The sequence below is a fragment of the Garra rufa genome, chromosome 11 (assembly GCF_049309525.1).
Source record: "Garra rufa chromosome 11, GarRuf1.0, whole genome shotgun sequence".
Lineage (NCBI taxonomy): Eukaryota > Metazoa > Chordata > Actinopteri > Cypriniformes > Cyprinidae > Garra > Garra rufa.
The window spans coordinates 47098929-47111025 of record NC_133371.1 but is presented as its reverse complement, the minus strand read 5'-3'; the positions used below and the strand labels follow the sequence as shown (position 1 = coordinate 47111025).

The window sequence follows — 12097 nt, the reverse complement described above, 5'->3', positions numbered from 1 at the left end:
GGAGTGTTCCTTTAAAGTAGCTGTTCCTTTTCACGAGGCGCTGTGACTTCTGTAAAAATGTGACGTCTGATCTACTCAGTCACCACCCAGAGCACCAACCACTGTCCCACCCTCCTTTTGTCAAACCCCTGACAATATCGCTTCCATTTTATTGCTAAGCAACAACAACAACACGAAAACAAGTCGAGAAAGCGCTGTTCAGTCTATGGATGTCGAAACTACATCATTGCACAGGCTTCCAAACAACGTTAATATAAAAGACCAGCGGCACGTCAACTTCAGCCTCTTTCACACAGCGATTCCGGAAAATACACAGATAATGTGACCCATGATTTGATCCGGAATTATTAAATTTGGTTCATTCACAGTTGTTTTCCGGAATCTGTGCGTGCTTTACACACAACCCATAAAGACATGTGACGTTTGGATGTGAGATGTAATGCGTTGCGTACATTTCACTGAACTGAAACTAACCTGATGAACAATCTGTGCTTCAGTGCTGATAGTGAGGAGCTGGCTCTGCCTGATCGCTGCTTCATTCCACTTTGCATGTATTTTTCATTGTGAAGAGTCGCAGGGTAACGTGCATCATCACTACAACACTGCCTTTATGGTTCTGGCTTTTGTTCACACAGCACTTGCTCCCGTAATTTTCCGGAATCAGCGCGAATTGTGAAAGGGGCTTTACTAAAGCAACAGTTATGTAGCTTACTGCATTCGGTGTTTGAAAAAGGAAAAAAACATTAATGGTCATTCTGAAATATCCTGTTGAGTATCAGCAGGCTAGGCTCTCTCTATGGCTCTGGGTTCGGCTACAACGATACATGACCGTAGTTACCTGTGATTGGCCTGGCTGTGCGTCACTCAGAAAACAACAGGCCAATCAGAAGAGATGCTCATGAATATTAATTAGATAGGGCAAAATTTACCTGTTCTTGACAGAGCTCCTAAAAAAGGAGCTGTAAAAATATATTGAGATGGATTTTGTCACTTATACTGCAAATATATATTCTTAAGGACATCAACAACTAAAATAAACCTCCAGAAATGTGTACAATATGGGACCTTTAAGAGTGGTTTTGTGGTCCAGTGTCAGTTACGCTGATTTGCTGCACAAGAAAAATTTCTGATTATCTTCAATGTTGAAAACGGTTGTGCTGGACAATATTTTTGTGAAAACTGATACTTTTGATCAGTTTATTGAACTGGTTCCTTTCTGTATATTTACTAAGAGCAGCATGGTGATGCAGAATAATTTCGATCAATATTGACGGTTATAACTCAAATTATCATCATTCCCTGACCCTTTTTTTATTTCCTGAATGGCTATGAGTGTGAGACCTGAGTATGTGTGTTTTACAAACAGAATAGAATGGAGTAGGGTATTTGCTTTAACATTCTCTGTACTTTAATTTAGTCACATGATTGTCTCTGGGTTAGGACTGTGGGTTTGTGGTAGTGCTGTTAAACGATTAATCACATCTGAAATAAAGTGATTTTATGTCCATAGAAAGGTTTCAAATAAGGTTTTGGAGAATAAAATGTCAATTTAATTGAAATAATGTTACATTATCACTCAGTGTAACAAAATATTTATGTACAAATTTAAACAACATGCTTATACTGACTTGTACATATTAAATATATAAAAGAATAAGGGAGTATATTAATTTGTGTTTTAAATGTGTAACAAATTCGTACTGACAACTGGACAAAATTTTAAATGTAGAATTACAACTAATTGGAATTTGGGGTGAAAGCAATTTGTCTTTTAATATGTCATAATTTGTCATTTTTGTTGTAAAAAATTTTTACTGGGTGCCTTTTTTGTAAATTAGAGAAAAATGTATGCTATTTATTTTTTGCTCAGAAAAACAAAAATGCAATTAAATTAAAAGAAAAACGCTTTAAATATTTTTTGGGAAAAACAACAATTTAAAGCAGTGTTACACTTGTTTTTTCAAATAGTTTTTTGATTAAACCCTTTTTCGTCTGTGACCCATATGTAAATAAATACACACACACAAATATATATTTTGAAAATATTTAGATTTATATAATTGGTGTTATATATATATATATATATATATATATATATATATATATAAAAATTAAAATAATTTTTTTTTTTTTTTTTTATCTGAAATATATGCGTGTGTGTGAGCATTTATATATACATAATAAATCTACACAGTACACACACATTATGTAAGAAATTTTTTTTCTTTCTTTTTTTGGATTGCGATTTACTCGTTAAACAGCCCTAGTTTGTGGTGTAGGTAAATTCTGATGTCCTTGAAAATAAAAATACAATAAAAAGTGTTTCCTGCAACTCCTCAGAAGGTGTTAAAACATTATGTATTATAACTAAGTAACTTTTATTAACACGCTGTTGTCTGATTGTCCAGATCCGCTCATCTGATCTCCCGGTATCGCCCACGTGCCCCAATCATCGCCGTGACCCGTAATGAGCAGACGGCCCGACAGGCTCATCTGTACCGTGGTATCTTCCCCGTATTCTACAACAAAACTTCCAACGATGTGTGGGCCGAGGATGTGGACCTGAGGGTCAATTTTGCCATGGAACTCGGTAAGACACAGAGGTGGTCGTGATGATAATGCAAGAAACAAAATGTTGGAATGTACTATAATTAAAACACTATGCATCGCAATTCCCAATGGTAAGACAAAACTGGAAATTCATGTTTGAAAATAAGCTCAAAATGAACATAAGCTGTGACTGGTTATGTTTCACACTGCAATAGATTTATGATTTATAGATGTAAAAAATGGTACGATTCTGCATTTTACTAGTACCGGTACTTGAGTTTATTTAGGACCCTATGATAATCAAAATAAAGTTCAAAATTAAAAAAATAAATAAAACAATTTAAATGATAAAAAAAAAAAAATTATGAATTAATTAAATTAACCTATTAAAATGGAATCCATACAATTACAATGGAATGATTCACAGAATTTAAGAAAAATAATAAAAAGTATTTCATGGAGCCTTTAAAAATATGATTTTTGGTTAAGCTTTCCATTAAAAAATGTATACAAAAAAAAACGGAATCCAGACAAATTAAAACAGAATTTGGAAAAAAAAAAAAAAAGCAATTTTGGGAAGAAATAAAACTGATTTCATAGGACCCTATTAATTTGTGTCTGTTTTATTGTATTTGTCCTTTAGTTTGTTACTTGCATCTATGTTCTTATTTTTAAAGGATTAGTTCACTTCCAGAACAAAAATTTACAGATAATTTACTCACCCCCTTGTCATCCAAGATGTTCATGTCTTTCTTTCTTCAGTCGATAAGAAATTATGTTTCTTGAGGAAAAACATTTTAGGAATTGTCTCCATTCAGTGGACTTCAGTGGTCCACATGTGAGTTTGAACTTCCAAAATGTAGTTTAAATGCAGCTTTAAAGGGCTCTAAACGATCCCAGCCGAAGTAGAAGGGCCTTATTTAGGGAAATGATCAGTAATTTTCAAAACAAATTGACCATTTCTATACTTTTTAACCTCAAACGCTTGTCATGTCTAGGTCTCCTGTTTTTTCCAGTTCAAGACAGTTAGGGTAGGTTAAACTCACTTTTCAATAGGGATGCACCGATATAGAAATTTTGGCCGATAACTAATAACTTTTATGTTTGGAGGCCGATAGCCGATATATAGGCTGATTTTTTTTTTTTTTTTTTTTTTCTGAGCCTGAAAAACAAAAGGCAAACACATACAGTAAACAACTGATTTTAGTTTAAAACTTTAATTTCAGAAAAGTTTGAACTTATCTCTGAACTATAGTTACTATTCATTTCTATGGCCAACTTTCTTTTACATAACATATATTGCTTGACAAAAAAATAAAACATAAATAAAGCAACACTCACAAGTCACTGAACAACATTAGTTGCATAATCAAAATATTAATCAAACAAAAACATTTGCAATATATAAATAAAATGTTAATTCTGATACAGCATGACTAGAAATGTTGCAGATTTGACGTCTGTTGTCCTCTTTTTTTTTTTTTTTTTTTTTTTCACAACAAAAATCTCCCACACAGCTGACATCTTCTCTTCTCTCTAGAAGCAGCTCTTATAGTGCGACGATTAAACCCCTAGTGGCCAGTAGCAAGCATGTGAAGCAAGGTTAATTTAGTTTTGCTTTTTTAAAATAGTTTTATTTTAGTATAGTTTTCAAATTTGCAATAAAATTTAGTTTCGTTTTTATTAGTTTCATTAACAATTTTGTTAGTTTTAGTTTAGTTTCAATTTTCTGAACACATTTTTATTTAGTTTTTATTTAGTTTAGTTTCAGTTTTAGTTTTTTAGAGATTAAATAGAGATCACGATTTCCTCGCAATTCTAAACTAAGCAAAATAATGTGGGACAAAATATTAATTGCTTCAGTCTATTTAAAAGTGTTTAATTCATTTGAATGAATTAATAATAATTTAATACATAATATTTGTATTTAAAATAGAATATATTTAATACAGATTTAATTTTTTAAATATTAAATTTATGAAAAAGTGGTTTGAATGAATAAATGACTTGCTCACAAAATATTACTGGATGAATCTGCGTTTTTGAATCAATCTCTATTCATTGACAAATGCATTTTTTAACAGTTACTTGTCTCCATCTAGTGGCCAAACAATGCAATCGACACCAACGTTATTTGAAGCGCCAATTACTTTCAAAAGATGACGTGCTCTAGTTTGGTCTCTGCCATAGACATCAATGTTTATATCCAAGCGAGGACTTTTAATCAGACTATTGCTGTGATAATATGAATGACTGTATTTGAAAAGACTGTTTGTGAAGCTGTTTTTTTTTTTTTACATAAACATGATGACTGCTCTCTCTGTTATCGGCAGTGCAAATACAGATTTGAATGTTCCGGTAAGACTTTTAAAGGTTTAATAGACATGAGGAATCGTTGTCATTTACAAATGATCGCGTGGGTGTTTGAATCTCTATCCTTTAATGATTAAGCAGCTCCAGTATATTGGTTTGATTGCTTGTGTTATATAAAATACATCAATAATAACTGATGCAGTAGCCTAGATTTAATGCAGGTGATGTTCAGGTCGCAGTCTTTATTTTTCCGCCATGGGGTGAGAACATAATGATTATGAAAACGATTATTTATTTTTGATAATTATTATTTTATTTCAGTTAGTTTTTCAATAAAAGTTGTTAGTTTCGTTTCGTTCTAGTTTTTCATTTATTTTGACGTTTTTATTTTATTTCAGTTTACGAAAATGTTTTCTGATCAATAGTTTTCGTTTTAGTTTTCGTTTACGAAAATAACCTTGATGTGAAGTGGTTCAGCCAGCAGAAATAATACCTAATTTATCGCCTTAAAGATATTGACCTTAATTTGTTATCGGCCCGATAACGATAATACTAAAAATATCATTTATTGGCCGATACCGATATGGCCGCCGATATATCGCCCATCAAAGTCATCCTACATCACTGCAAAAGTGAACATACAAAGAAGATCTCAAACGCCCTTTACAAAAAAAAAAAAAGTTAAAAACAGCAATGTAGGATGATTTTGAAGTTGAAGAAATGGGAGTTTTTTGAAAGAACCTTACTATCTTGAACCGGAATACACACAGAATAGTTCACGCAGAGCTAGACAAGAGGTTGATAAGTATATAAAGTTTAACTTTTTTTAATTTATTTTTTTTTTTTTAGAAAAATAACAGATTGTTCCACTAGATAAGACACTTCTTTCTGTGGTGGGCACCGCATTAGTTTACTATATGGAGAAAAATCCTGAAATGTTTTTCTGAAGAAAGACGTCTTGGACTATTCATTCTGGAAGTGAACTTCTCCTTTAACTTAAAAAAAAATAATAATAATGTGAATGTATAAAAAATTAGACAAAGGCTGTCAGTGTGGGAAAACAGCCTCATGCTCTGCTCTTTCTCTCAGGTAAGGTTCGTGGGTTCTTCAAGACCGGTGATGTGGTGATCGTCCTGACCGGCTGGCGTCCAGGATCCGGTTACACCAACACCATGCGTGTCGTCCCAGTGCAGTAAGCTGAACGGGACCGTAGCGCACTCCTCTGCTGTTCATACATCACTCCATTCCCTCCCTTCCCTCGAACCCTCCCGACTCCAGCAGGCTTTGAGACCGGTGACCTGATGTCATCTTCATCTTCATCATGAGCCTGGCTCCTCCCACAGGCCAGTGGACCATCATCACTTAGACGTTTTGTTCTCACTACTTTCATTTCCTTTTCAGTCTGACACTCATGTAAGCAGAGCTGTCTGTCTGCATGAACCTTTGCCCTTGATCAAAGGAGCGTGTGACGAAGGGCTCACTCATACTGTAACTGTATTGTAGTGTTAGTCTGGTCTATCTGTGTGCTCTCTGTGTTCACACTCCTAATGATGTTACATTCTGTGTTGCACTAGTTCATGAGAGCGTTTGATTTGGGACGAGGCGACCAATGTGCTATATATTTTTGAAATGTTATCGTTGGCTTGTCCACGTCCGGCTCATTTCATTGCGTTTAGTGGAGTAAGAGAACGGCAGAGTTTCCCAGAGATGAATGGCAGCATAGATTGAGCAGCATCGGTCGCATTCCCAGCATCCATCTCTCCTGTTCATCCCCTCAAGAAGCACTTGTTTGTCTTTGCTGCTCCTGAATGTGTGTGAGAGTGAGAGTGAGAGTGAGAGTGTTCAGATCTACCTGCTTTGTGTCACTAGAGTGCAAGATGTACTTATAACTGTAAGAGTAAACTATAGTATCATTCTGAAGTGTTGTATTATTCAAGACTGAATTAATAAAGGAGATAAGCACCTGGCTGAACTACTGTGGTTATATAAGAAATATGTATATATGTGTCTATTTTTTTGGGTGGTTTATATAAAAAATATATTTTACAGAAATATACAGAATATGATTTTGTATATTTTTAGTGTGTATATTTAAATTAAGTATTTAAAAAAATAATTTAAACCATTAATGTTCTATTACATTATGTATATATACACATACATAAATTTTTTGTGATATTGTCTATATTTCAGTAAAATATTTTATATTAATATAAAAAATCTTAAATATCAAAGAAGTTTATATAATTATACATATATACACACACATACATTTTTTTGTGATATTGTCTATATTTCAGTAAAATATTTTATATTTATATAAAAAATAAATCTTAAATATCAAAAAAGTTTATATATCAAATATTAAAATTGTAAATTTTATGATTTTATATATTTTAATATTTTTATTCACTAATGTTATTTGTAGATAGTTACATTTTTATATATTTTGTCTATTATATTTATAATTTATATATATATATATATATTACATTTTACTTTTCAAATAATTTTTTATATAAATATTCAAAATAAATGCTGAAATATCTATTTGTTACAAAAAAGATTTAAAATGTTAAAATAATTACAAAATTATTTTTAAAAAGTGATCTTAAAAATACATTTTGTAAATGATGTTCAGTATAAAATATCTGGACTTTATTCAAAAGCTGACAAAAAGTTTCAAAGACTTGAAAACATTAAATGAGTGTTTTCACATGAAATGAAAGCATATTTTCTTATACAATACTGGTTTTGTTTTTTACATTTTATTAAATCACAATTTTTTTTAAACAATTTTTTACAAAAAAAAATGTATTTTAATATATTCAGATATTAAAAATGTTAAATAAAATATTTACAAAATTATTTTTAAAAAGTGATCTTAAAAATACATTTTGTAAATGATGTTCAGCAATACTATTGTTCAGATAGCACTAAAAAGTAAAAAAAAAAAAATAAATAATAATAATAATAATAATAATCACATTCAATCACATCATAGTATATACCCTTCTATAAATACCAAAGGATAAAATATCTGGACTTTATTCAAAAGCTGAACAATAAAAATGTGTTTTTAATGACTTGAAACATCAAACAAGTCTGTTTTCACGTGAAATGGAAGCATGTTTAATTTTTTTAACTATCATCTTATACAATACTGTTTTTAGTTGTTGTTTTTTTACATTTTATTTATTAAATTAGTATTTATTATAAAAAATAATTTTTAACAAAATAATTATTTTAAGGTATTCAGATATTAAAAATGTTAACATTTTTACAAAATTATTTTTAAAAAGTGATCTTAAAAATACATTTTGCAAACTGATGTTCAGCGATACTATTGTTCAGATAGCACTAAGTAAAAAAGTTTTAAAAAAATCACAATCACATCATAGTATACTTCTATAAATACCAAAAGTATAGAATATCTGGACTTTTTTCAAAAGCTAAAAAATAAAAATGTGTTTTTAATGACTTGAAGACATCAAACAAGTCTGTTCTCACATGAAATGAAAGCTTATTTCAAAATTATTTTTTTCTTTAAAAAAAAATAATTTTATACAATACTGTATTTGGTTGTTTTTATATATTTTATTAAATTACTATTTGTTATAAAAAAACAATTTGTTACAAAAATATATATTTTAAGGTATTCAAATATTTAAAATGTTAAAATATTTACAAAATGAATTTAAAAAGTGATCTTACAAATACATTTTGTAAATGATGTTCAGCAGTACTATTGTTCAGACAGCACTAAAAAGTGAAAATAATAATAATAATAATAATAATAATAATAATCACATTCAATCACATCATAGTATACCCTTCTATAAATACCAAAAGTGTAAAATATCTGGACTTTATTCAAAAGCTAAAAAATTAAAATTTGTTTTTAAAGACTTGAAAACATCAAACAAGTCTGTTTTCACAAGAAATGGAAATGTTTCAGTTTTTTTTAACTATCATCTTATACAATACTGTTTTTAGTTGTTGTTTTTTTACATTTTATTTATCAAATTCGTATTTGTTATAAAAATAAATTGTTACAAAAATATTTATTTTAAGGTATTCAAATATTAAAAATGTTAAAATATTTACAAAATTGATCTTAAAAATATATTTTGTAAATGATGTTTAGCAGCACTATTGTTCAGATAGCACTAATGCTGCAAGTAAAAAAGTAAAATAAAAAATAAAATAAAAATCACATCATACATATAGTATACTTTTCTATAAATACAAAAAGTGTAAAATATCTGGACTTTATTCAAAAGCTAAAAAATTAAAATTTGTTTTTAAAGACTTGAAAACATCAAACATGAAATGGAAGCATATTTCAAAATATTTTTTTTCTCATTCCACAACTATCAACTTTGTTTGTTTTTACATTTGATTTATTAAATTACTATTTGCTACAAAAAATATTTGTTTTGAGGTATTCAGATATTAAAATTTTTTAAAAAGTGATCTTAAAAATACGTTTTGTAAACTGATGTTCAGCAAAACTTTTGTTCAGGTATCACTGAGAAATGCATACATCACACGATGAGGCATGAAATCAAACTTGACATCATTTGCATTCATGCATTTGTTGATTAGAGCTTCAGGCCTAAAGCTGACAGTCTAATCTCTTACAATACAAGTGCAATTTGTCAACAAGTGGGTTTTATATCACAGATGAGGTCGAATACTCTCTGGATAAAGTACTGGCAGTGCTTTCCTCATGAATACTGCCTTTGTGTTCCTGCTCAAGGTCACTTACATAACAGCATCTACAGAACAAACCAGCTTTATCAGATGAGAAACTGAGCCAGAGCTGATAAGTTCATTAATGCAGGCGTATCAGTATCAGCTGTTCAAAAAGGATCATATAAAAGGAACAAAAATATTCTTTCAATTGTATTAGTCACCACAAAAAAAATAAATAATTATAATAATATTAATACATATACACTGCTGCTCAAAAGTTTGAGAACAATAAGATTTTGAATGCTTTTTGAACAAGACTTTTATGATCATGAGGGCTGTTTATTTGATTAAAAATACAGAAAAAAATCTGTAATATTTCAAAAATGTTAAAGCAATTTTAAATAGTGTTTTTCCATTTTAATATATTTTAAACACAAAGCTGTATCCTTCAGAAATATTATAATATGCTGATTTTATTTTTTATTTTTTATTTTTTTGGAACCTGTAATACTTTTTTCAGGATTCTTTGAATAAAATGTTAAGAAAAAAAACAGCATTTATTTAAAAAAGAAAACTTTTGAACACCTTCAAAGTTTTGGACATTTTTTCTTTCTCTCTTTGAAAGAAATCAATACATTTATTCAGCAAGGATGTGTTAAATCAATAAAAAGTGGCAGTAAAGACCTACAGTACATTGTTAGATTTTAAATAAATGCTCTTTTTAACTTTTTATTCATCAAAGAATCCGGAAAAAAGTATCACAGGTTCCAAAGAAATATTAAGCAGCACAACTGTTTCCAACATTGATAATAAAAGTAATAAGTCAGAATATTAGAATGATTTCTGAAGGATCCTGTGACACTGAAGACTATAGAAGAGACAAAAATAAATTATATTTTAACGTATATTCAAATTAAAAACTTTTGAATTGCACTAATATTTCATAGCATTACTTTTTTTCTGTGCTTTTGATCAAATAATGGAACTTTGATGAGCAAAAGAGACTTAAAAAAACATTAAAATTTGATTACTTTAAAATTTAAATTGCTTTGATTGCATTTATTTTGATAAGTGCATTAAAGCTTATACACACATTTGACCCTGGACCACAAAATTACATTGATAATTGCAAACATTTTTTGTATTACAGGTTTTCTAAAATGTTAGGTTGAAATATGCAAATGGGGCATTATTTAATGAAATATGCACTTATTTGCAAACATTTCTAGACACTAGAAAATCTAAATTCTTGTTAAAATTTTTTTGACATATTCGAGTCAAATGTTTTAAAAGAGTATCTCATTTCGTCACTCCATAATTTAGAAAAAACTTAGAACAGACAGGAAACACTATTTATTTATTTTTTTATTTTTTATTTTTTTTACCATTTTTGGGGACTAAAATGTATAAAACAAATCCCTCTGTAAAAACAAATCCCTCTGTAAAAACCTTCAGGATATAGACAGGAATAAAAAATGTAAAGTTTGTTGTAAGCGCTACTGAAGTGGAGATTTATGGCTTCATAGGAGAAAAAACTTCTGTTAATTGAAATCTATTGACACAAATAGATAAAGTGCTATAAAAGAAACACTTAACAGTGTCTTTTGAGTGTTTTCTTTCCACTCGTCTGGAAAAAAACTTTATGAAACACCAAAAAGCCCAAAATCTCAAATTTGATAGGTGCATTAAAAAACAGTTTTTTTTTTTTTTTTGTCAGCAGTATCTTCCCGTAATTAAAAAGAAAATAAAAAAAGATTATTGTGACTTATCTCACAATTCTGACTTAATTCTTCTTAATGTTAAAAAAAAAGATATGATATTGTTTATTTCTCAGAATTGTAAGATATAAACTTACAATTCTGAGAAATAAAGTCAGAATTGTGAGATATAAAAATCACTTTTTTTTCTCCTCAGAACTGTACTTTCTAACTCACAATTGCAAGATATATATCTCACAAATTTGAGAAAAAGTGAGGTACAAAAAGTCAGAATTGCAAGTTTATAAGCAACAGAAAAGAAACGTTGAAATGAAAAACCAAAAAGCCCAAAATCTCAAACTTGACAGGTGCATGAAAAAAGTTTTTTGCCTGCAGTGTCTCCCCTTAATTAAAAAGAAAAGATAAGAAAAAAAGGTTATTGTGACTTATCTCACAATTCTGACTTAATTCTTCTTAATATTGCATGATACAAACTCGCAATTCTGACTGTTTATGTATATTCCATAAACTTACAATTGCGAGACATAAACTTAAACTTGAAAAAGAAACACCTAACAGTGTCTTTTGAGTGTTTTCTTTCCACCAGTCTGAAAAAACACTTGATGAAATACAAAATAAGCTCAAAATCTCAAACTTGACAGGTGCATTAAAAAACAGTTTTTGCTTAAGCAGCAGGTGGATTATTATGAAGAAATGGGACTGAATGATCAAATACCATATGCAGAAGTGTTTAGTGAAAACAGAAAGACACTGACGATGTCAACAGAATAAAACACTGACTTTATTTTGTGTTTGAATCAATATAATATGAGCACCAG

At 29.6% G+C, this 12097-nt stretch overlaps 1 protein-coding gene across 3 annotated transcripts in view; it reads left to right on the top strand.

The window, feature by feature from the left end:
* Window positions 1–6829, top strand: part of pkma (pyruvate kinase M1/2a) — a 31951-nt gene extending 25122 nt beyond the window's left edge. For all 3 annotated transcript variants that reach the window (XM_073850983.1, XM_073850982.1, XM_073850984.1), the window contains exons 10-11: window positions 2409–2590; window positions 5953–6829. In XM_073850983.1, coding sequence (XP_073707084.1) covers window positions 2409–2590; window positions 5953–6059 — 289 coding nt within the window. In that variant the 3' untranslated portion in view covers window positions 6060–6829. The remainder of the gene's footprint in view (window positions 1–2408; window positions 2591–5952) is intronic.
* Window positions 6830–12097: the final 5268 nt, after the last annotated feature.